General features: G+C 46.7%; 1 protein-coding gene across 1 annotated transcript; it reads right to left on the reverse strand.

The window, feature by feature from the left end:
- Nucleotides 1-913: 913 nt before the first annotated feature.
- Nucleotides 914-26,268, reverse strand: fam135b (family with sequence similarity 135 member B). Its single transcript, XM_040188422.2, has 20 exons — nt 25,883-26,268; nt 22,718-22,814; nt 20,367-20,446; nt 17,052-17,191; nt 15,520-15,590; nt 14,046-14,219; nt 13,580-13,706; nt 10,810-10,969; nt 9,483-9,532; nt 8,918-9,073; nt 8,060-8,133; nt 7,820-7,974; nt 5,869-7,729; nt 4,958-5,124; nt 4,649-4,740; nt 4,448-4,545; nt 3,384-3,535; nt 3,127-3,237; nt 2,484-2,597; nt 914-1,864 (listed from the first exon to the last, which is right to left on the reverse strand). The coding sequence occupies exons 2-20, from the start codon at nt 22,792-22,794 to the stop codon at nt 1,659-1,661; spliced, it is 4,065 nt and encodes a 1,354-aa protein (XP_040044356.2). The 5' UTR covers nt 22,795-22,814; nt 25,883-26,268; the 3' UTR covers nt 914-1,658.

Here is a 26,268-nt window from a genome sequence, read left to right on the forward strand (position 1 = left end):
CTTTCTAAAGCTAGTGGAGGTGGATTCAAGGTTGTCAATAAAGTGCACTTGCCATTGATCTAGTAGTGCAAAGGTCAAATATAGCTCTCTGTATGTACATAACTACATGTGCAGGATCGCTGGACATGAGAGTGTGCGGCAGCAGTTCTCTAATGTTTTAGCAGTTTTCTTGTTTGATAGCGGATGAGGAGATGGAGATGAGGAATCAGAGCCTCCCTGCGTTCAGAATCTTGGCAGCGGGTCCTTATTACGCACGGGCATCCAGGAAACAGAAGCAATGACACCCCGATTTAAAAAATAATGAGTGCTTTATGAAATCTATCACTGTGTAGACAATTTTAATCTTCAATTTTAAAAGGCTCGTTAAGAAAGAGAAGGTCATTAGACCGTAATATACTGTATAGTCACGGGTAATTAGTTTCCCATTATATGTACGGTAGAGTTGCTGTTAATTATATTGGTAAGCCTGTCTCCTTGTCACATGATGTAAAAAAAAAATGGAAAATGGAAATAATGTTACATAACGTGTTATTTTCTTCAAAAATGAAAGATGTTCGGGCTAAATACCGAGCAGCAAGTTCAAGAGCACACGGCCGACATTGTGAAAAGCAGAATATTGTCGAACAAAACAAACTTCTGATCCTCCACTTTTCTGTGATGTTGGTTTAATCCGCCTAAATAACTGCGTTGAACCATTTCATGCAGCTTATTATCAGCAACTGTAATAAGTTACTGATAACTAATTAAAATGTTGTTTTAATTGAGTTGTCAATTAAAACAACAGAACCAGCAGGAATAACATCTTGTTTCCGTCAGCTCGTGTCGGCTTTAGTCGACGACGCATTCCTGCCCGTGCTGCTCTGCTAAGCTCGGCGGGCGTAGCAACAGTAACCAAGGAGGGCGAGACTTGGCAAAATGTTCAATTTGTGAATTTATTCAATCAACCCTTCAATCAATTAGTGGAAAACAATCAATTAAGAAGCAAAGCGCTGACACGGCAGCGAGAGGCATCTGGTAGAGAAGATACTGTATTGCTCCTTCGTGTGTACTTCACTGTCTTCACTGGATGATCACTACACACTAAGGATCCCATTCAGATGGACTACTTACACTGTAGAGACACACTCGGATAAAAAATAAATATTTTTAAACAATGTATTTATTTTTTTGTACAATCCTGGGGACAAATGCTACCCATCTATCGCCTCGGCTTCAAGAACAGTTTAAGACTTTACGGAAGAATTCAATCAAACAGCCACACTGAAGCCTTTAAAGCGTCCGTAAAGGGAAAGTAGTTAAACGCTCATGACCACAGTTAACATCCTTTAGCGTTTTGGCGGACTCGTGTTACTAATAAGGCCATAAAAACATCCAGTGATCGATGTCAGATGTTCTTTATCGGGTGACTACTTGTCAAACTCAGACTTCTGAGTAAGTATTTCATTCACAATACACTGGTCTTTTTTCGTGACAGTTTATAACTGTCCTAACGGAGGGGACGAACAGGCCTTGCCTCTTGGCCACCAGGGATTATATACATTTGAGACACTGTACAAAGTGAAGGTCAGACCTCCGAGTCGGCTGCACCAGCCGGTGGGGGGGAAGGAAGGGGGGGGGGGGGGGGGTCCGGCCCTGCGACGCCGCGGTTCCCGGCGCCTTCACTTGAAGTAGTCGAGTCCCGCCACCAGGAAGAACTTCTCCAGGAAAAGCTCAGAGTCCAAGACGGCGATGTGGGCCGCGCGCCCAATCAAGGTGTTGGCCGTGTTGGGCAAAGCGTGGAACACGTTCTGGCGGATGAGCCGGCACTCTTTAGCCTCCGCAAGAGGCTGCAGAAGGTTCTTGATCATCTCGGTGTAAACAGGCCCTGCAGGGGCACAATTAGGAAAGATACGGTAAATCCTACTACTTAAACACATTTTGCATCCAAATCCCACTGCCTCTAATCTTTAAGGTGAGCTAAACTAAGTAGAGCAGCTGCTGGCTGTCGTTTATATATAATCCCTGGAAAATCTATTTTGGTGCTTTCAGAAGGCCAAAAAGAAGTTTACTAAATCCCGTTTTGTTATCGCTGTAGGGAAGAAGTTGTGCGTAGGTGTAGGAGCTATGATGCACTTTAGGTTAAACATGCAACTAAGTGATTACTAAATCAGCTAAATGATTTATTAGTAGGACCTAGACAGCAATATCTATATGAAGCACACCAACCATGTGTAGGCACCATAACCTACTGCTCACTACAGACAGAAAAGGGCTGCAGCAGCAATTCAAGCCGATATATTTGCACAGTTCAAAATGCCACCGCAGTGCAGTAGATGTGTGCACACACACAAATGTGTATTTATTTGCGCGACGGTGCGTTTTATGATTTTAACTTTCACGTAACTAAATAATAATAACCAGTCATCAGGCTGTTTACAGATTAAATAGGAATAGTTAAAAAAACGTATCGATCTTCAACATTTGTCCTACATTCCGCATCTAACCTGTGGTCCGGTCCTTCAGAGCGGTTCTGCACATCTCTATCCTGGCAGAGTGGAAGGGAACGTATCGGTCCTGTGGAGACGCCACCAACACCACGTTCTTAAAGAACTGGAGCCCTGAAAGGGACACAAATCAAACAAGTGCGATCAGACTGCAGTGTATGTCCGCGTGTCGGTGGGTGTGCGCGTGTGAGTGTGTTGTAGAGGAAAAGAGTGGATTGGTTGTAAAACACAAAGAACGAGCACAAACTACAGTGACAGGCTTGATACGGTATAACTGAGGGTTTTTTCTCTTCAGCCTGCTGTCAGTGTGCTTTTAAGCGAGTGCGGCTGGTGGGTTTCCAATGACAGGGTTTGGATCATTTTGTCATTCTGCCACAAGCTCCGGAGGGGTAAAATAGTGTTTTCAGGCTTATCTTCTTCAAGCCTGTGTGACAAACGACTGCTTTGTTCCACTCAAACAGCGGGGAGGCCTCTGGCGGGCCTCTCACAGGCCGCTGCCTGCGGTTTGAGTGCTAGCGAGCCGACACGTACAGCAGTTTCACCCCCCAAAAAACAGACAAGATGAGAATATTCTGGTGAAATTCTGGATGGTCTGTCTTTCAAGTGATGAGACCAAATGCCGCCTGTGTTTTCAGAGCGCTACCTTGTTTCTGACTCAGGAGATAGAGGAATGTCTTCCGTGGGTCAGCTTGGTCTCTGAAGGTGAGCTGCAGCAAGGATCCAGATTTCTTCAGCTTCTGCATCAACCACAGACCTAAGAACAACACACACACACACACACACGATTGGAGCATCTGCTCTTTTTTCCAACCCCCTTGCATAGAAGCAGAACCGTATCCATGGTATTCTTGGATGAAAGATGCCGCTGAGGAGCGGTGTGCCTTTTATTTATTTCCTCACCTGTGCTGACCAGTGTGCTGTTGTTGTACAGCGTTCCCAAGTGGGGCCCCGACAGCGAAAGGAAGGTGTGCAGTTTGGGTAAATAGCAGCGGAAGCGGGGCCTCGTCAGCACGGAGCGGATGATGATGTTCCCCAGGGAGTGGCCGATGAAGCTGTGGGTCGAAAAGACAAACTACTTTTCAGGGAGATGAACTTTCCACCCGCGAGTGGGCGGCTGCAAAAAAACAAGCCTCCAACACTTGCTGACCTTCGACACCGCGCGATATCTTATTATACACTCCTCTATATGTGGGAACCCCTCCCAGCTGGGGCGATTGGGACATTTGGGACAATGGATTTTCTCAAATAGAGAAAATCCATTAACTTGTTTAAACATTCTCAAAGGCAAAGACAACTTAATGGTACTAACATTGAGGACATACAAGTTAATGGTCTTCCCAGCAGATCCATGAAGCTATATGTCTGTCGCTTAGTTTAATTACTGCACCGTTACAGCTTTACCCTAAATCCCTAATCACACTGTGGGTTCCTTCTCATCTATCTCCGACCAAACGACATGAAGAAGAAATGTGTGGAAGGAACCAGATGCTGTGGTGGCAGTCGATTGCGTTTGTCTTTGATACTTTCTCTCTCTCGAGAGAGAAGAAACACAAGGAAAAACAAACTTGGGGAGAAACTTACAAAAAAAAAAAAGAATTGGCACGTTCAGGGCAATTAGGATGGGAAGATGAATAGCTTCATTTGATGGGAACAAGGCAGCACACTGCTGCATAAGGGAGTAGTGTCTATCATGGGAAAGTCCTCATTGGCAGTGTAGTATAAGAGCTTTTCATCCATTTTGTGATACTTATCCAATTTGGACTCGTGCAGTCAATATACATCATCCTGAAACTGGGGTGTACATGAGTAAAAGCCTTCAAAGGCATCAATGTAAGGTCTGTGCTGCCATCTACTGCCCAAACACGGTGCTGCTCAAGTTCTCCGCTTGAAATGATCAATCAAAATCTGGTCTAAAGGCGAGTTGTCGGTAATGTGCGCGTTGCGCGGCGTGTCGAGCGTCCCACCTTATCCGGCCTACGGTGAGATTGTACAGCTGGATGTGCTGAATGATTTCATCCAGCAACCTGTCCGTCATGGTGTCGAAATCCGCAAACGTGTCGGCCTGCAGGGAGACGGCAGAGAAAAGCTCGGCCGTCAGCCCCCCAAAGCAGTTTCACAAAATGGGACTGGACATTTTAGCAATTTGCTCCCGTCTGCGAATGTACCTGGTTCCTCTCCGACATCAGGAAGTCGAGTCTCGACCCCGGCAGTCCCAGCTCAATAAAAGTCTTCACCAGCCGAAGGTCTGCGCTGTTTCCTGGAAACAAAGAGGGAATTCCACTCATTGTTTCTGGCCCATTAATCATCTAAGCCACACCTGGAATCGGTATTCACGGACTACATCGGTAGGACACACTGTCAGAGACTACATTACATTTGCAATGCTAATAGCGCGGAAAACAGGATGTAGAGTACGCGGGTGATGCCTCTGTTATCTACTACGCTCGTGTACCTTCAACTGTGAGAGAACCTACCATCGAGCCCGTGGACACACACCACGAGGTGTATGCCGTCATCAAACTCTTCGTCATTCTCCTCGGGGGGGAAGTAGGGCAGATCCGAGGCCAGGAGAGGGAGGTCGCAGTAAAGGCTGGACTGAAAACTCAACTCTTTGAGCAGCTCGTCTTTGGCTTTGTAGAAACTGGAGTAAAAGGGAAATTTAAAAAATACTTGGTATATTGGCAGATAAGATGTATTACCCTTTCACACCCACCAGGCTACAAATTTCAGCTGTGGAGTCAAAACACATCTGATTCCAGCTCCTGTGTTTTCAGGTAATCGCGATGGATTTGTCTGCACCCTTTGATATGATTTAAGGCATCAGGGGGCGTTTTACCTCGACTTGACAACCTCGCTTCATATTTGCTCGCACTTCATTTTGTTGTGCCTGGCTTTCCAAGTGAGAATAACAGCCAAATATCTCACCAGACGTCAACTGCCTGTCTCCGTATACCCATAAAACCTTGTGTTTTGGCCTTGTTTCCTGCAGTCGGTGTCAATTTAATGGCGTTAATAAAAGTCGTACACTAAAGTCAGAAAGGCAATATTGTCCCCTGCCTGAACACAAATAACCGATGAAGCTTCATGGTCCAACTGAAAGTACACAGTTGTCCACCCTACAGTGGTTCATATTTTTGTATTGTGGAAAGTCCAAACAGAAGCTATTTTGGGCTTCACTTTTTGTTTTATGCAGCAGTCTGCTGTGGTTTTTAGTTGTGACCGATATTTTAGTTGTGCCTGTTCATGCACACAAAAGGGAAACAATATACATTCCATCACTTCTTATCCAAGAATCACATAAAGTACAATTTAAGGGGTGGTAAGCAGAAAATAACACGACGCAATTTGCTCTTTCCTAACCCTGGCGCCATAACCCTGAACTCACTTCAGCATCCGTTCGTTGGTCTCGTCGTCCATGTTCAGAGGATTGAGCGAAGACGAGGTGACGATACCAAAGGAGCCCAGGGGCTGATGGGTGATTGGCGAGGTGGCCTGGCGAGCGGACATTCCGCTGACGGACGGAGACTCTCTAAGCGCAGAAGAAAATGGCAGGCAGGTCGGGGCACAGGACACTGACATATTCACCACCTCCGCCATCTTCTTATTCACGAAGGCCAGCCCTGAGTTGGGGATCTTGGAGGGCTTGGCCTGGCAGTCCAAAGGCTCTTTCTCAACGGGTGAAGCGATATCATTGGCAATCAGCCCTGTGAGATTGCTCGGCCTCTGTTTGATGGTGATGCTGGGGAGGTCGTTGGCGTATTGAAGCCCCGGAGGCGACGGGGAAGGATCCAGACACTCAACACTAACCGGTTCAGTCTGATGGAAACTTTGGCAATCGCCCACAGTGTTGATTCTCGCCTGTGCTTCTGCACTTTTGTGCACACATGGCGTGTTTCCACAGCTGCAAGGCACTGCTTCTGTTCCAAGGAGATGCACATCCTCCTCTGAGGCGCCTGATCCACTCATGTGTGTTTGATGGTTCATGTTCTCCCGCTGGCTGCCAATAACAGTGCTTACCTTCACATGAGGGCTCTCTATAGACTCTTGTAAAAGCAGCACTTCAGACGCGCTATTTAACCCTGACTCGGTCCCGTTTGTCTTTGACAGGTTTTTGTCTGAGTTTGACTTTTCGGAGATAATGTTCTCTTTGAGGATAAGGCCAAGATTCCGCGTTGAATTCGCCTCTAACAAAGACGACTCAAGTTGTTCTGAGCCGTTGATCTTCGTTGAATCCTGGTGTTGCACCGCCCTCGTACTGTCTGTTTCCGGGTTTCTGAGCACACGGTCCTCCTCCACGTCTTCAGGGCTGCTTATCTGCGGTGCCGAAACTGACTTTGTCAGTTTACTGAGCTTTCTCTGCTGCTGGTCCTCCTCGTAGGGCAGGGAGCTAATGGAAGTGAGTGAAGCCTGTATGCCTGCACTGCCGTTGCTCTCCATCTGCAGGCCTTCCAGAGAGCTGCGGTGGACCGGGCGGCGACACGCCAGCTGCTGTGGGATCTCCCGCTCGCTGGAGAAGTCCAGAGGCGGTCGGCCTCGCAGCGGGGCCTCCAGGGGCCAGGCCACCGAGCTGGGCTCGCTCTCGATGCCTGAGTCCGAAATAACTGAGGACGAGCGCTTCATGATCTTCGAGCCGACCAGGCCCCCCCGTTGGGTCGCCTCTCTCCTGAGATCGCCGGGAAAAGGAGGTGTAACTGGAGGCGCGTGGGCAGGCGCGAGGGGAAAATCCTCGATCTCGTCATCCACGGCGGGATTTAATGGCATCGCAACGTCGGATTCCTCTTCGTTGTTTTCGCTCTCTGTTGCATTGCTGTCGTTTGTGGAATCACAAAGGCGGGTGGTATGTCCGGGTAGATGTTGATCAGGAGACTCATCGCGGCTGTTATTAGAGTCAGCGAGAGGATCGTGGTTTGAGGATAGAACCAGGACTGTTGCTTCTCTATACGGGTCCACATCAGTAATGTCTTTATCCCTGCCTTGGTTTTCCTCTGGTTCCTCTAGTTTCTCTGCCTCCGCTCGAGAGGGTTCAGCACCGTCTTCGGTACGAATGACGGTGCTACTGGTCTGACTCTGCTCTGCCATGAGCGAGACGTATGTGGGTAGGTCCATGTAATCCTCACTGTCCAAAGGATTCTGCTGTGTCGCTGGTGATCTGGCTCCCTGGCAGCTCTCAAAAATCCCGTTCACATGCGAGATGGCCGGATCGGACTCGGTCTGCCCATCAGTGGTTGGCACGTGTGATATCCAGTCTGGAAAAACCAGGACATCGCAGTAAACCCTTTTGTGATTGGGTGCCAACAACAAAATAGCAAAACATTATCAGCCATCTTTTACATTACCTGTTTGAGGAGACTCCACATATCTGTCCTCAAAGATGATGGGCAGGCTGTTCCAGTCTCCATCGATGTCCAGGCACTCAACAGGTAAAGGAGGCATCTTGGTCAGGTAGTCTGAGCTCCGCACCTCTGCAGCTATCTGGCCATGTCTGTTGATTCTGAGTGAGCAGAATAACAGCATCATTACGAGGCTTTTCTTCATTCATTAAACTAACCTCCCCTCTTCCTGAGAAGGCTACTTACAGTTCTTCTTGAAAAGTCAAAGATATTTCTTTATGGTGTTCGGTGAAGAAGTACGCCTGTGAAAACCTCCGGACCTGGTGTTTTGAGAAACAGACAGAACTGATTTCTTATCAGTCAGTTGCAATGAGTCAGTCGTTCCAGGTCTGCATAGAGAGAGAATGATATCAGTGCTTTGAGTGCAGGACATGAGCTTGATCCAAAGCGCTTTCTCCTTCTCCAGCTCCAATTAGAAATGCATCATCCTTGAAAGTTAGCCACAGTGGCAGGCAGATAGCAGGAACACTATTTCTGCTGTACTTTCACCCCACAATGATTAAAGAACAAGTGCTTATTGCAATCTAAACTGCACCAGTGGGCGGAGGCATGACAGTATCTCCTCGGGCTATTCTAATAACAAAGCAAAGCAAACATGTTCATTATGTTCAGACCGACTGAGACGACACGATGCCACATAAGAGGTTCCTTAGAGACCTACTCTGCTGTGAAGAACAATTTCCTGTTTAACAGCCTGGTGTTTGGGTAGAAATTAAACTGGAAATGCGTTAACCTGTAGTAGTTTCCTGCCCATGAATCCAACCATTTCTCGGTGCAGTTGTGGTTTTATTTTACTCTTCGTAAATCGTCTCAATGTGAGGTCATTTCAATCACAACGTGCTCCAGGGATCACCTCACAAAGCCAGAACACCAATGGTTACATAATATTTGTATTTTGGTATGATATAAATAGCTCAATTTACAGATACCAGCACAGATCGTATTCATCGCACACATGTGAAGACCATCTGGCCTGTGCGTGCTCACAGAACAAACGGGGGCGACCCAGCGTTGCGTGTGCACGGGGTGGCGCGGCGCTCTCACCCGGAGTGTGTGGTGCTCCTGGGCCAGGTAGGAGAGGACGTGAGGGTTGAGAACGGCGGCCTGCAGGAAGTGGCTCCACAGAGCGGCCAGCCGGGCGCAGAGCTGGCTCACGTCCCGGCTGATCTGCTCCGCCACGCTCTCGTGGCCTTCCTGTAGCTGGTGAGCACAGAGAGCAAATAACCCCTGTAATATCAAACTGGATCGGACCTGATAAAACACAGCATTCTATTCCGGGATCCTGTTTTTTTCTTCCGACAGTGTGAGTCTGACTCATCAGTCAACCCATGCAGTTCTCTGGGTGAAAGAAGAGTTATAACAGTTATAGCACACGTCGCTATGTATTCAGAGACTATATAATGATATCCATAGCCTAGAATTGTCTTACTTAATAGTGTTTCTATACGCCTAAATTTAAAATAACAAAAAAAATAAAATGGGAAACACAAATTCCAAAGAAAACTTAACAATGTTAAAGTCATACGACAGAATCGTACAAAATAATCCCACTGCATGACACTGGAATTGTGTCTTTGACGTGGTTCTCAAACCCGGGGGAGGAACATACCTGTAACTCTGTTGTGAGCGTATTCAAAGTTTCGTCCACAGGCAGCGCCTCTGTGGGGAAAAATGGCAGCTTTTTACTTTCCATTTACTTTCCACATACTGTACATATAGTTTTTTCATACAATAAAAACAGAAAAACATATTTAAAAAATGCAGGAGACTTTTCGCAGTGTGTACCGAGCGACGACCCAGGGTCACGACTGATTTAATAGCAGAATGCTATATATTTTATTTTGACTATTCAAGTTAGATTTCCAGACCATTTCTAAAATGTAAAACGTAACATTATCTGTTAAATAATCTAATTAAGATAATCCAATTAAGTTTTAAACTACATGGTAGTGGAATTGGGTGTATTTGAACCAAATTCATTGTTAAATGGCATGATATCTAACTGTGAGTTTAATCAGTGGTAGAAACGGGTATTACTTCAAGTACAAGGTAGAAGGTACATTTACTACACTTTTGAGGTACTTGAGCTACACTGTAACTAGTCGACCGTTTAGATTTCCCTTTCTGTCCCAAATTATGCTTTTATGAAATATGATGTTTTAATATAAAGGGAAACGAAAGCTGTCATTGAGCGTACTCTCTCCACTGTAAATGTGTTTCATGTTCCATCCTTGAGCCAATGCTGAGACGCTGAGACACCAGTGAAGTCTGAGAGTCACACAGTTAAAGCCTGTGAGGGACGTTAACTCCCTGACCTTCGTGACCCTGAGGAAGCAGAAGTGCACTTCCCCTTTAAAGAGCCTCTATCCTGCTTTGATCTTTGCCGCTTCCACAGAAAGGAATGCTTCCTTTGACATCATCTCAACCTCGGCACTTCTTCCTCTTAGGAAGGCAAGTTTGAATCACATCTCCATTCAAAGTGCATTTGACAAATGGATTGAAATGGAGGGAGATTTCTGGCCAGCTGTGGTTGAAGTGGCATCTGTCCCAAAGATGAAGCCCGATTGTCCACAGAGAGCAGCCGGCACAGTAGAAAGCATGGTGGGTCAGCAGAGTACTGTGTGTTTTGTGTACTTCACGGTCAGCAGAGTACTGTGTGTTTTGTGCACTACTCGGTCAGCAGAGTACTGTGTGTTTTGTGTACTAGAAGAGTTGTTCTCATTGACGTTTATTTGTTGATAGGCTACAAAAAAAAGTAAACATTTGATACGGAAAGTACATCTAGCAGTTTTTTTCTAGTTTTAGCACTGGAATATTGTGAACCAGTGAATATTGTGAACATCTGGAACAAAGGAACGTTTTTTTTTTTATGAAAACTATGCTCCTTAAATAAAAATAATATATAATAATCCTTTCAGAGCTTTGCATATGGTCACCTGAGGCCAGTGGGGTTTGCTGCAGCTGAGGGATCTGCTTCCTCAGGGCCGAGTGGTACGTGTGCAGCCCTCTGTGAGCGACCAGCAGGAGGCGACACAGCCGCCGGTGCCACGTGTGCGCTCTCTGCAGGCAGCTTTCACTGGGCAAATAAAAGCTCCCCTGCAGGGAAGGAGACACAGAGCAAATGTCAGCTGCTATGTAGGTCAGTAGTCACAGAAACCAGCCTGCCTTAATAATAGCCGTGTACACATACTTGACATTTAGAGTTCAAGTACACAGCTGCGATGGTTGAGCAGGCTTGTTGCTGACCTTGTGATAACAGGAGTGTGTTTCTAAATGGGAACGAATAAGATGATTACCCGGATGATCAAAGACAACGTTAGGGACAAATGGACCCGCTGCGAGCTGTGAAAGCGGATCAACACGTGCATGTGGTCTTTGGAGGAAGTAACGCATCCCTGCTGTGACCTTTAAAAGATCGCAAGTAAAGGAGGTTGACGCAGAACTCAAGACGCAAATGTTTGTTCGGGACGTCTGAGTGAAAGAAACAAAGCCAGGTGAAAGAAAATGAAGCAAATCAAAACTGAAATACAAATAAATTCAACTCAAACCATAAAATAAAACATTAAAAAGCTAAAGGAAGCAAGCGGCATGATGATGATTGAAAAAGAGAAGCACAGCTGGCTGAATATGAGTTGTAAAGAACCGTGTTTCCAGTAGGTGGCTCTCTAACAGCGCCGTCGATCCTGTAACGCTTGCACACGCCCCCCCGTGATAACGTGGAGCCGCGGGGGGGGCCTCGGATCTGACCGGTGGTCCCTGACCTGTCCGCTCCTCATGGACGGCAGCGCGGCTCGGGACTTTGGAAAGGCGTTTGACGGACGTGCTGCGATTCGCCCCCCGGCGAGTGAAGTCTGCGGCCCTATCATCATACCTGCGCGCTCTGTAATTGCAGCTGTGCAGAAAAGCCAAACCGGGAAGGAACATCTGTACGGTTTGCTTTCGTACTTCTTTTTACCGTTTTATAGAGGCCTGCCTGGATCAGTCTGAGAGCGAGGGGCAGCGAAAAATAACAACTTCTCAGTACGAACCAGTAATTATCCTAAAACCATAGATTCTCTCGGGGCTGAAAATGTGCTTTGGTCGGATGCCACCTGATACAGTGTGTTTAGCCGAAAGCTTCTCACGGGAAAATATGTATTTGACATGATTCATCCGTGTTTATCTTCGCAAACACGATTATTTTACACCAAAAGGCCTCCTTCAGTAGCACAGAGGGACCCATGTCCTCCCTTTAGAGCAGTAACAGCTCACGTCAACGGACATCTACCACATGTGATCTAGTTCATAACTACAACACAACAGTCCGCAGCGTTGAGGGCGGAAGTAGTGAGAACAAAGTGTAGTCGCAGGTATAAAGCTCTGAATGAACAAAGGTGAAGGGGGAGGCGGCGTTCTGTGCGGATTTCACCTGCAGCTACGAGGTACGTGGCGCTTGTGAGCAGAACTCGTTACTGTGATCAAACGCAGCCCCCCCCCGCTGGGCTAAACGCTCAGCTTATTAAAGCGCCCAGCTAGGGGTGGGAGTAAAAAGCAGGAGGTGCAGTTGGGGATGGGGGGTTCGCGGGGCGACGACCATGGGGGGGCTCATTAAGATTTACAGTGTAGGCCGCGGCGTCCGCGGGGACCGGAGAGATGCGTGTTACGGGTTTTACAACTGTGCACGAGTTGGAATAATTGGCAAACACAAGAGAAAACTGAAGATAATGCAAACTTGAATGAATGAAATGTGTTCCGAGGCCATAAAAGATGAGAAAGTTTTAAGTATTGCATGTTGACACAGGAAAGGTTGTTGGTTTGCTTACTAAATAACCATTTGATTTGGAATGTTGGTTGTGTGTCCCAAATGCACAAATACCAATTCCTTTCATTATGATCACCGTTCCATAAAGTATTCAAAACGCCATTTGAATTAATTTGGGTCGTGCCACATTTCCCTGCAATGCAATGCACGTATGGAACAGAAGAGCTACTCTGCACAAAATAAATGGTGGACAGCTGTAAAATCAGCTGAGGGAAACAATCAAAGAAAACATTTGATTGATTTTTAAATGTTAAGGAAGACCCTTTTTGAAGAAGTTAACATGCACCTTTCAACAGCTGATGTTACTTCCATTGACGTAATGAAGCATCTTAGAGGTGTTGTACTATATTTGTGTACTGTTGATGACACGTAAAGCCAGAGACGGTTATGCTGCTGTGTGACTGTATGTTGTTTAGGTCCTTGAAAGCTCACAAAATGGCTCAGTGCCCATAAAGTTAGACATTTACTGCATGATGATGATTCATGATTGTGATTACAGTAATTCCATTATCGATTCTGTCATGGTGCAATTGTGAAGCCGGACTGGAGCACAGAAACACTTCCAGATGCTGAGCCTGCAGCCGGCCTGCTGGGCAGGTGGCTTAATCAGATATTATTAAAAGCCAGGGAGCACGCAGTAATAATCCCTGCCGCTGCACAGAGCCCCAACAAATGACTCTCAGGGGCAGACGGGTCAAGGATTCGTAATCCGTTTCAGGATGGGTGACACGCCCAAACAAATCACAGCTAAATCCATCGCCCTCTGTCCCTGAACCAAGGTCACTGTCATGTGATTACGTCATCGCTTTGGCATTTAGACGGGCTGCTCGTGTTTCGGCTCGGTGAGACGGGACGTGCTGTGACTTCCTATGTGAACGCGGGCGAGCTGCTAAAGGTTAACGCACCTCCGAGACGACGGGCTTGCAGTAGCCGGCTCCGAACACCAGGTTCTCCACCGACATGGCAGATGGGTCGCTCGGGCTCTCTGGCGAGCTCTTCCCCAGCCAAGAGCCCTTCCCTGCACGTGCAAAGCTGCAGAGGGGGAGAGGACACACGCAGGGACAAACCGTGAGCGTGTGCGCGTGTGTGCGTGCGGAGACAGATAAGCCGAGAGACGAGTGCTGCAGTAATCTTTGCGATGCGCGGCTTAGAAATGGGTTTATGATATCGACGGCTGAATTCATCAGATAAGTGATTGATGATTTATCAGCTCGAGCGGCTAATGGATTCTATGTGGATGCCAGATAGGAAGGACAAGCAACGTGTCCTAGCGGTCCGGTGACATTATGGATGCATTATATTTCTCACTCCGCGACATCTTCTCGGCGTGTCCAGCTGGAAAATGAAAGCTTTCCCCCGGTGAACTCGAACCTGATCAGCGGCTGATGTAAGGCAACCAGTGAAGCGTGTATGGACACAGAGATGACGGACAGGTGGAAGTAGTCAAACATCACAGGGACATGGTGGTGGAGGCCTCTCCGTGGGTGGAAGTGGAGGCTGAGGGTCCGGCTGCTGATCAACGGGACGGTCGCTATCTCGGCCAGCCTGAGGGATGAAGAGAAACAGCGCATACAGGAGACGTGTGTTTGCACGTACAATTTTTAAAGGGTAATCTGCAGAATCTCCCCCATATTTACTGCTCAGTCGAGTCCAACACGCAGAAAAAAACTATTAGTTGGTTCAATGCCGATGCAGATTTGATTGCACAATACTAAAAGTGAATGCTCATATCTTTTTCTTGCTCAAAGATAATGTGCTTTGCCTTCTGCCAGACTGTTTTAAACATGTCTGACAATGAGCACTGTGTAATAATCTAACTTCTCAATCACATCTCCTCAATAAGGCGAGGAGTTGTGGGTCGGGTCGGGTCGGGTCGGTACCCTTTTATTTGTGTCTCCACTGCCAAAAGTTGAGAATGGTACCAAAAATCCAAACCGTACCGTACCACTTTTTGGGTACCCTTCCGTTGGGGCACCTGGCTCAGTTGTTTGGTACTAAAGGGCGGAGCTAGACTCACTGCAGAGCGTTGATTGGTTGAAAGAGCGTCGTCAAAGACAACACACGTAACACACCTGCAGCGTGTAGCCTTTGCTCAAACAAAGAGTGTCGTCTCCTTGTGACAAACAGCCACATATCGAGAAGCAGGAACAGGATCGGCTGTACGTCCTCCGTTGTTGTTTGCGGTTAGCTTTCAGTTTTCGCGCCATCGAATGACGTCAATCTACTTTCTGGAATACACCACGCCTATCAAGTAAGGGTACTGTTGGCGGTGGAAACGCTCTCCAAATCATGGTTAACAGACCCGACCCGTACCGACACGTACCGACACGTACCGACCCGTACCGTACCGCTCAGTGGCAACGCGCCATTATATTGTTCTTGCAGCTATAAAAGAGAGAAAGAGTCTGAATCTTGACTGCAATTGTGGGGAAGACAAAGCAGCGTTGATGCTCTAACAGAAGGCAATAACTTGACAAGTACCATAGTCACGTAACTACAAAGAAAATGCTGAGAGTTAACAGTTTAAAAACACGAAGCCTCAACAACACTTGTCAATAATGTGCTGCTGCGAGCCAATAACAGAGCAGAGTCCTGACAGAAATGGTGTCTTTCGCCATGTGCTGAAGCAAACTTAGCGTTTCTCCTTCCATTTGTCCGGAGCGGGCGGACTAATCACAGTAATCGCGTGTCGCTGGAACGCAAGTCGTTGTCAGGTGTCCACAAAGCGATGGCAATGAGCCAAAAGACATAATAGTCCTTTTTTTTTTTTGGTGCCTAGTTTGCATTCTGACTCGAGCATAATAAGCTGCACAACGGGAAGGTCTCAAACACACACAGAACCTACTGTTGCTCATTGTCGGTGAAATGAAGGTCCAGCTTCAGCTGAAAGTCCACCTCACTCAAGGCTTCCTCCACCTGCAGGACATGGCAGGGTTGTTTAGTGCATTGAATGCAAAGCGTTAGAAGTGGAGATGGTGGAGGAGGTTAACGGAATCATGGAAATACCACATTGATCACGCTTCACTTCTCAGTGTTTTCTGTGCAATATTTCCACGTGAGACAACAAGGTGAGGTGCAATGAGAGGAAGTCCTTTCCGCTCACAAGTACTCAAAATTCTCACCTCATATTAGACCAAATGTGAAGATCAAAACAATACGTTATGTTTGTTTTGTTGACTCCCTCGCTGCCTTGCTAAAGGAGTTCCTTTTAAACATTGTCCATGAAGACTTTGGAGGACGAGGATGAAGAGGACCGAAGAGGATACGGTGGACATTATTTAAGATACGGTGTGGTTTAATGTGACCGGTCTGGAATCATTTTGAATGAGGTTTTCATGTTGTCTGTGTGATCTGCCACCTGACGCTCAGAGAGTCTTTCGAAGGGCACCGTTGCTCAGCACACTTCTTCCTCTTGTTCTCCTGACGTTTGTTTAAAGAAACTACCCACACACTGCACAGCAAACATACAAGCCTTTGCAGTCGGGTCCTTTTATTGATGCTCTGACTAATCAAGCGTACGTGCAGGTGTGCACGGGGGAAACGAGGGGCTATTTCTGGCCGCGCTATCTGTGGCTGTGAGCGGCAGATAACCCGCGGAAGGTTAATGAGTCGTGAGCCTGCGGGAGCGCTTCTGAAACGCCCTGAAGCTCCTCCGTCTCCACAACCTCCACCACGAGGTTTCGCGTTTTAATGAAATCTTCCTCAAATTAGGAGCGGGGCAGTCGCGCGAGACGGACGGGGCCCATCTCTGCCGTCGCCCGCGGCGATGTCACGGTTTTTCAGCTACGGTCCACGGTGAAAGAGTGGCGGACGGTACGTCGATAATAACTATCAGGCAGCGTTACACGCTGGAGAATAAACACGATGTTTCTTTGGTCGCACTATGGAGACAAAAACTCAATCCATCATTTCACTACTTTTCCAAAACCACTAATATCTTTCTTCTATTTCCCGTCTGCATCTGTTCTGACAAACACGCAGCAGCATGCAACAGATTCAGCAGGCTCGCAACAACTACCGAAGACTCTTCCATCAGTCAACGCGATCATGTGACTTCTTCACTTGATCGTTATGTTGAATTTCCGTTGCAATTAAATTGCCTGAATCCCTGTTGCTTGCCTCGGATGGCAGGAGTGAGGAGGAAGGAGCAGAAACTCGTGCAAGAGGCAACAGCAGATGATAAAGGCCATTACTTAATGGGCATTTAATTCAACTACCATCCTGCTGTTTTTACTGTAATCATCCGTCATGCATTTTACAGCGAGGGTACTGATAAAACAATAAGCGGCCGTTCCCCCATCCTATCTTTCTCAACAGGAAGTCTACGGGTGTGTGTGTGTGTGTGTTTGCAGAGAAAATGTCAGCAGCATGACTCACCCTTTCTCCATCTAACAGCAGATGGACCTTGAAGATCAACCCGTCGTTCACGGTGATCTCCTCGTTCCTGTAAAGGATCTGAAACACGCGGCTGAGCGCGGTGCCGTCGTGAACCCCCGCCGAGCCGAAGCTGCATCCTCCTGTCGTGGGGCCCGATTATCACAAACAGCAATCAGTGTGCCGCCGCAACAGTGACACACACTCAACGCAACAGTCACAACAAGCCTTTACACTAACACGCAGGTTCATTTGACTTAATTAAAAAGATTAAGTACTTCATTTTTCTATTTAGGTTTAACTCATTTGTGTTGTGAAAATGCCAAACTGAAGCATAATGGGATATTCTTGCCATTAAAAATCAACCTTTCGTAATCAGAAATGAATTAAGGCCTTTCGTCAGGCCCTGACGAACGCAGCGTGTGCTCAGATTTTGTGAACGTGTAGCCAGAGAATGCATAATCAGTCCTGTGAACGTGCAACCTCTCAACCACAAACGTTCCTTGGGATTGGCGAGGGATCCCGTTGCGTGTGCGTTCAGATCTGAAAACACGTGGCTGGGGACACGGCCGGCGCCTGCTTAGCTTAGCATAACGACTGGAACCCGGGGGAAACGGACACGTGTCCCGACTGTCAACACCTCCCCCGCCGCAGGTCGCGCCCCCCCCCGCCCCCCCCCCCCTCCCCCCCGCTGCTGCAAGCGGTGACAGGTCTCCGAAATCCCCTGCTGAGCTCGTGCTCTTTTTCAGGTCATTCCCCTAGCATCGAGCGTGATGGGTGATGGATGTGTGACGGGAGCTGCCGGCGGCCCAACGGGGACCAAGGATGTGACTTTGATATTATTGTTCCTCACACGTCCCCGTCCCCCCCCCCCCCCCCCGTGAGTCTGGTGGATTAGAGACGGTAAACTGCGCGGGAATTAAAAGCGTATCATTGAGACGGATGTGTGATTTCTCCACAGGAGCTCGCGCGGCCCCTCCGGAGCCGGCTGCTGGCCCTTCGGCTGAAGCAACGCGGCTGCAGCATTTCTCCCTGAAACTCACACCATCACTGTGTTTTCTAGTGACGTCCAAATATGTGCAATGTTTGATATTATTTCCACACCCTTCTTGTCCTCATTGGATAGAATTTAGTGATCCCATTTGTGTTTTCACAGTCACAGGTAAAGAAAATCCATCAAACCCACACAGTTCTGACAATTCGTACTGCAGTCATCACAGGAAGTTATCCCATCCTACACATTAAAACCTGCTGAAATGCCTTTAAGCTTCAGCCTCGGTGAGTGTGCAGAAAATAATAAGTTCAGAGCCTCTGGGGCTCCGCGTCTGCCGCGTGTGAGAGTGTGTGCTCTTCACTCCTAATCCTTTAAACCATTAAAAAACACTAAACTCTCCATGCACCGGATGATAGCAGTGTGAGGAAGTCCATTTTCTCCATGTTCTGACTGGAAAATCACTGTTTTTCTGTGTGATTCAGTCATTATCGAATGCTCCAGCGGAGTGCATGGCAGCATGTGTGATGAGTGCATTTCCTCTGGCCGGCCGCAGAGCTGTCCGGGGGGGGCGTCGATGCACGGGATTCAGCCTGTGAGGTGCACTTAATAGATGACCTTGTGGAAGGTGCTGCAGAGGGGGGGGATGCAGCTCCTTCCAATTACCATACCAACGGGTGTGCTCACTGCTGCAGTGTTGCTAGAGATGATGAAACCCTCCAAAACAACAACTTTACATTCCTGTTTATGTGTGTCCTCCCGATGAGTCCCAATATTTAGAGCTTTGTTCACCAGCTGCTAGTTTTTTTGTCCACAAATAAAGTGCCTGTTGCATTTGAGCAAAAACGAATGAAATATTTAATTATTTTTAGAAGATATAACATCTTGCACAATGTTAATCAAATATCCATGCTTTAAATTTGCATGCGGTGCCTCACATTTAGCTGGAAAATCCCCCAAAATTGTCCGTTCATGTATTAATGCGATGTACAGCGTATAGTCGCCTGACATCATGTTAATGTGCACCTCCGAAATACGGCCCCCTAAAAATACACTGCTGAGGGCGGACTTACTCAGCTGCTATTATTATCTGTTCCATTGTAATCTATTGATGTTTTGTCTATTTAGGATATTTCTCCGTCCATTATCTAATGCTTTGAAGGAGAACCCTGTCGCCGTGTGTCGGTGAGGAAGCGCTTGAAGTGACATGAGTCGTCGTCACATCACAGACGGAGACACGTCGCCTTCACAATCGGCGCACACAGTTCTGCTGCGAGGACACAGACGCATCGTCTCCTTTGACCTTTGCCCCCTCGGGCCACACGCCTAAAAAAAAGTCCAATCGTTATTGTGACCTGTAAGTCACACCTGGGGCCTAAATGTCCTCAAGATCCACAATTCCCTAAAAGGAATAGTAGTCAGGAAGGTCTTCACAAGCACAGCCAGATCCCGGACAGACACACACACACACACACACACACACACACACACACCGCTCGAGTCATGACGAGCTAAAAATAGCCGTTATTACTGCGAATCAGTATTGCCAGAGAAACGGCTCTCTGCGTTGCCAGAGATCCAGATTCAGAAGCACTGCGTCACATCCAGTGAATACAAAGGAGGAAACTATATGATGGAACATTTTATGATGGATCTTTGTCACTTTGCATGAATCGAAGTGACAAAGATCCTTTGCAAATAGAAGAACACACTTTTATAGAGTTTTGTGTTACAAAACACTCACACGGAAATCTCGCAAAAGAAATGCCAGCAAATAAATTCCAAGTAGATAAAAGTAGAAGACCACACAATTGACCATTTTGGGGTCAAAACATTCACTACGTTTGAAACAATCAATAAGAGTTGAGGCGCATTTCGGAGGTAAATTCGTTACGGCTCAATAAGGAGACGTTGAATTACAGCCAAAACACGAAGGCACGAAGCTGTGAGATTCCTCCGATCCAGAACAAGAAAATGAAGCTCTCCAGTTCCAGGAAGCGGGTAAGTGTACGCCGTGTGCTACCATGTCCTTTAACATGGAACACTGTGTAAAAATAACTGTTTTCACACACACACTTCAAAGACTATTATGAACAACACTGTGATTGTGATCCAGACGCAAACCGGGGTCATAAATGTTTCCTGTGAGATCTTCCCACTCGGCTGAAACCAGTAAAACAGGATATTAGCTTTAAATCAAGATAGGTTGTCGTTATTATTACATAAACCGCCACAAAGAAAGGAAAAGGGATTAAAAACAGACGCAAAATAACCACAAAGAGTCACGAAGGAAAACCCGAAGGTAAGTAAACGTCACTTCACTGTACCTGCGTTGTCTTGTGTCGTCACTATCACCCTGTGGGGAACTCGAGGTGAGACCTTCACCCCGGCGCGTACCTGGTAGAACCTGTGGGACAGGATATCAAAAGTGCACTGAAGAAATGTACATGACGGCGTGCTGGGAGTGTGTTTAATACGAGGGGAACAGTGCAGGATGTAGAATCAGTCGTTTACACTCAACGCTGTTTCTTCTTGTTTTACATTTCAGGTTCAAGAGGAGTGACGGAAGTTACAACGGGGCCTGGGGGCCACTATTGCAGCAAATTCAATCTCAGGGTCACAGGCTTGAATTTAGAAGTAGAAGTATTTCACAGTGCACATTCAAACTGAAGGCCTACTGTTTAAAAAAAGATATATATATATATATATATATAATATACACAAATATTCATTGATCCCAGGAAATGAGGTTATATAAAAAATGATATTCATGGGAAAAAGCGACATGAGCAGCGATCTTGGGAATGGAAGCGTCTCCTGAGCGTTGTTTACGTGACATCCAGACCAGGCGGTAAAAAACACGTCTCTGGAAAGGTCACTTTGACAGTTCAAGTCACCGCGGCGTCGTGTAAAAGCACACCTCGGCTCCCCCTGGGACGCCGCGGCAACGCCAGAGACCCGAGCCGCGAACGCGCTGGTCGCATCGAGCGTTCAGGTGGAAGCTTGACAGAGGAGAGCCCGACTCTGAAGCTTGATGACTCAATGAGGCTTGTTTGTGGAATTCTGTAGGTGAGCCCTTCAGCGTGTCTGCACGGCCCCCCCCGACCCCCCCGGCCCGCTTCAGGGATCCGTATTGATTTCAGTAATTGCGTTGCTGCATGGTGAGATGCACAGGTCACTAAACCTAAACCACGAAACCGCACTTATTCCGCAGTGCTTCATTTTGAACCAGAATTGGATCCCAACCAGCCCACAGCTCTGCTTTCCAAGTCCCGAGCTTTTACCTTTTTACTGGGGCTGAACTTCCCCTCACACAGTTACAGCGTGTGAGGGAGTATTCCACATGGACCCACTGCTTTGTGATCACTTCCTCATACGTCGGTATACTGGCCTGCATCATGTGAAATGAGACCGGATGCAGTGGGGACATCCAGGTATTTTTGCCATACTGCATTTGACACACTACACATATTTACATGAGGACACGATACATCTTTTTTTTTGTGGCACACTTAAGGGTCCGCTATGGCAACTTGTAAAAACAAACATATTAGTGCACTCAGATGAAGGGATTACCATGATTAAGCTTCAGCCCGTCCTTTCTGATAGAGCTGAATCCGATGAGAGCTTTTAATCTTCTTGCAGAGGCAGCAGCACGATAAACATCGCCACAATAATAATACCAAAACTAACAATAAAATGCATATTTTAATTTTACTTATTTTATTTAATCTTTTTTAAAGTTTGCATTTATAGAGCTAATTACATTTATCTGCGTTGTGATTTTAATGTGTGTTTATTGTGTTATCATCTTCGGCACTGGCCTACAAAAGCAGATGGAGGAGTTGAAATGCCTTTTTTTTGTGCACTGATGCTGTTGCTGTTTTATCCCGTAGAATAATTAGAGCATGAATTATGAGCAGAATGTTCCTCCAGATCATTTGTTCGCAAAAAACAAATGACTTATTCCGATTATCTCTGTTTATTAGATTGTGTATGTTTGGATTGTGTGTATTGCCTTTCGGGGGGTTAATCTGTTGTCTGAATGTTAACGACATTGAACCCGTGCCGACGTGTAAACCGGCATCTCATTAAACCCCCCACGACCCAGTGTGTGTTTGCAGGGGATTATGGGTACGACTCAGACATGCCTGACAACACGCAGCTCGGATAAAAGTTGTTCAATTCGTTTTTTCAGTGGAGTGAGACAGTTTTTCAGAGTAGACGTTGGCAGGCTGATATAGCGCTTTAATTTAGTTAATGTCTCACCTTCACATTTTAAGGCATATTTACTCGTTTTGAACCTTCTCATCCCGGTGTGCACACATGCACAGTGTTTTGATGTCTGCATTGTATTCTATCATCACCAAAAGTTATCTGGAGTCATATATTCATTTCCATGGCCATGAACTGCTGATTTGAAGAATATTTTGGGTAATGCCTCCCAGTCATCGCTGTGGGAGCAAAAGTCACTGCGGATCATTCTACTAATTACATTATTACAAATTCAAGTCATGAAATAATTTCAACCCTTTTTAGCGGTACAAAATGCTGACGGATACTAAAATTAGTTTTTTTCAGTGGTCTGCACAAGCTCTGTGAGTTTGCAGTTCTGAAGCCACATAAGCAAATATCATGACTCTGTAAATGTGATATATGCAAAAATAAAAGTTCTCACCCTCTTTGAAAGAGATCCACGTTGTGAAACTTGTGCAACTCTACAGAAAACTCCAGCGTTCCCTGTACTTCAGACATGATATGATCCCACGCATCACCTGTCAGAAGAGAAGAAAGACAATGAGCACGAGGCGGAAACAAACAAGCTCCAAAACTTGCTCACAGTGGTTTTTTCCCATCATCTGATTATGAAATATGACTCATGTATGAGTCCAGTGACCTAAATACAGACTTTTATTATGAATATTTTCACAATCAGCGTTAAATGTCTGAGAAATGAACATGACGTCATCAGCTGGGAGGTGCAGCCGCTCTCTCCCGTTGTATCCGTCCTATTACGGGATGCTGTGGGCTGATTTGAGATCCGCTGCCATTAATATCACTGTCAGCCCTCAGGTACATTGCTATCATTACCTTTATAATCAGGAATATGAACCATGCACTGTGTATTTCTGCTTCAATGGGTTCATCTCATCTTATCAGATATTAATAAAGATGTTCTGAATAAAAAAAGTCACTATGCTTAAAAACGCAGAGTCTGATGTTGGTGTCTCAAATTGTTTTACGGTTATTGGGAAATTGACAACAAATTATCTCTCTGTGGCAACAAATTACCGCTGTTCCCTTTTTCACGCCCACATCGTAGTTTTCTGTTATCTGCCGTCTCAGAAGTTCAAAAAAGGTCTGTGAGCTTCTCCAGTGATGTGTTACTTAGCAGTAGGGAGCAGACTAAAACGCCCCGTAGCTTATTAAGTGGAGGCTCACAGTCTGGGGATTTGGAACTTAATACACCTTCGATTGCACCAAAACAATCAAGCGCGAGGCTGTGGCGGCACACAGGCGGCGTGCACATCAATAACCTGATCAAATAAGAGGCACGGATGAAAACACCCACGCCGACAGCTTCAAAGCATCTCCGCGATGCTCCGAGCGGTCGCATCTAGGATTCACTCGTTCTGTTCCCAATGAACGTGTTCTCTGTTTTAAGGCATTAAGCCTCTCTGCTCATTCTAAAAGACGCACTGGGCCACTCGAACGACGCTTCGTCAATCAGATCGATTCTTTGTTGACGGAGAAGGAATAATGTGCATCACCTGCAGCCTCGCACTTCATTTCACTATTAATAACCTTTCTGGGGGCTGATACCAGCAGCCATGATGTCGATCCATAAGACAAAGCTACAGGTTGAACAAAAAAACTCTTATCTGCTGTGCTTCCATGACAACGCTGTTAATGTTGACAACCGCCATGAGCTCAGCGAGCAGCTGTGAGCAGGGAGTGGGGCTGCTCAGGTAGACGTTACTCCAGCGGCTTTGCATCCTGTCAGGTGGTCGATCCTCCGAATGCTGAATGCTGCAGCTTTTTCGGTCTGATCTATTTCAGAATGGATGCAACCGAGCCGTTCTTAATGTTTTAGCAGCTAAACTCATTTTCTCAGGCTGCGGTTTGCGTGAAAGACTGCTGAGCAATCAAGGTTGAGAAGAATACACAAGTACTGATCAATCAGTTGATCAATAAAAGCCTTTGTCCTACAATACCGATGGTTTACCCTTGTTGTACTCAGTTAGATTTTGTCCTTGCAGCAAATCACTAAACACCAACCACTGCAAAACAGCCACCTGCTGTCTTATTATTTAATGCATTTAATGCAATACACATTAGCACACATGCTGGCTTCCTTGCAGTGATTCCTTAACCCTTTAGACCAAGTCCCCCCCCCCCCCTCAGGCACTCCTAATGGTGTCAGCTCGGTTGGGAATGCCGCCGAGTGACTTCTCCAATCTCAATTTGGAGAGAAAGGAGGCAACATCATAGTGACTAAATGCGGAATAGGCTACGCGGGTGTGATTGTGTGCTTTAAGTGCAAGCCGCCGCCGTGTGTGTGTGTGTGTGTGCACAGCTCAAAGGGCCGGAAATTAATCTCGGCCATTGTTCCATTCATCAACGTCCAACGCGCTCTCTGCAGAGGACAATGACAGAAACTGGGCTGTCACCAAAGGAAGGGAGACGAGAGCGAGCGCCACTGTGCTGCAGCACCTGCTTCAACCAATGAAATGGACAGAAATATTCTGTTAGAATTTCCCTCCAGGTTTTGATGTATTTTGAGGGTATTAAAATCCCGGCAAATCAAACAACGTCTATTCATAACCGATGTTGTGGATGTGGAGTGCACTAACGGACATCACTGAGCCAGTCATCACGTGAGAGATTAATCCAGCATTTGCTTAAACCCTCAGCGATGCTGTATTAGGCTCTTTGTAGTCAAAATGACAAAGCATAATCCCTGCGATAAAAGCGGACCAAAAAGTGGAATGAAGTTAAATGAGTCAGTGCATGACTTTGGTATCTCCAAATGGGATTCTGTTGAGATCAAAGAGCGGTTCTGCAAGAAAAGAGAAGGGAGAGTGGTGGGAGAGACAAAGTAACCCACAGGAAAATCCTACATCCACTACTCCACAAGTCCTTTGCAGTGTTTGGAGAGCTGCTGGTTCATGTTTCTATTCACTGCTCTGCATGATGACTGAGTGCTGGCCACTGTGTGTGTGTGAGTTTACAAATTGGTCCAAAACGTACAAATGGGGAAAGTACTTTGGCTCGGCGAACTGGTTTGAAATGACACACATGCCACATGCTTTCTGCTCCAGTGAAATGTTTACATCAGCAATGCAGATGCAGGGGCCAGTAGTCAAGTTTCATGGTGTGAGCAACCTGTAATTTCTTACTTACTTCTACCCGGGTTTTTGCAGCACAACATGTGCATTGTTTCATGTGGACGTGGGAGACCCGCTTTGTTCGCTTCAGACTACAGCATCCAGGAATCACTGATAATAAACAGCACACACTGCGCTGTGCAGCAGCGTTGGGAGGCTTGCCATGAAGAGGCAGAACTGCAGAAGCGCATGATTCCACATTTCAATCTATATTCAACAAAACTACATTCATCAACATCATTCGGAGCACAATAAGTATTTTTTTTAATGCTTTTATTTTGAAAGCTTACTTTGATTTAAATTGCTCCGTTAACTGATCGGTGCGGTGCACTGTGTTCTACCTACTCAAGGACGCAGCCTTCATCGTGTCAGACAAAGACCCCCAGACACACACATGCACACCACGCACATGCACAGCACGCACACGCACAGCGGACCCGACAAAACAGCCTCACCTTAGCAGTGATGAAGCGCGATATCCGCAGAGGCTTCGGCTCCAGGCTCGACTGGGTGATGCGCGGTTCACAATGTTTATAGCACCGCTTCCCCTGCTGCTGCTGTTGCCATGGTTATTCATCCGGAGCCTGTATGTTCTGCAGTCCCCCTTTCGCTCCCTCCCCTCCCTCCCTCCCTCTCTCTCACCCTCTCTCTCTCTTAATTCCCTCCCTGCGTCTGACGGGGGTTTCAATTTGGGAAAGTGCGGCAGCGTCTGTCGCGGAATCTGTCTCTGTGTTTGTCCTCCCTCTGCGGACTTCGACGGCGGGTGGGGGGGAATATTAATAGTCATGGGGGTGTCCGCGTCCTGCTGCTGCTGCACCGTAGTACGCGTCCGGCGGGCATG

The sequence above is a fragment of the Gasterosteus aculeatus genome, chromosome 10 (genome assembly GCF_964276395.1).
Source record: "Gasterosteus aculeatus chromosome 10, fGasAcu3.hap1.1, whole genome shotgun sequence".
Taxonomy (NCBI): Eukaryota; Metazoa; Chordata; class Actinopteri; order Perciformes; family Gasterosteidae; genus Gasterosteus; species Gasterosteus aculeatus.

Bases quoted from the DNA above. Each gene is read 5' to 3' on its own strand.
- fam135b (XM_040188422.2), bottom strand. From the start codon at position 22,794: ATGTCTGAAGTACAGGGAACGCTGGAGTTTTCTGTAGAGTTGCACAAG. The intron at 7,975-8,059 runs GTAAGTAGCCTT...CTGCTCACTCAG, and splicing joins TTGACTTTTCAAGAAGAACT to AATCAACAGACATGGCCAGA. The intron at 4,546-4,648 runs GTACATTCGCAG...GTCTCCCTGCAG, and splicing joins TGATGTCGGAGAGGAACCAG to GCCGACACGTTTGCGGATTT.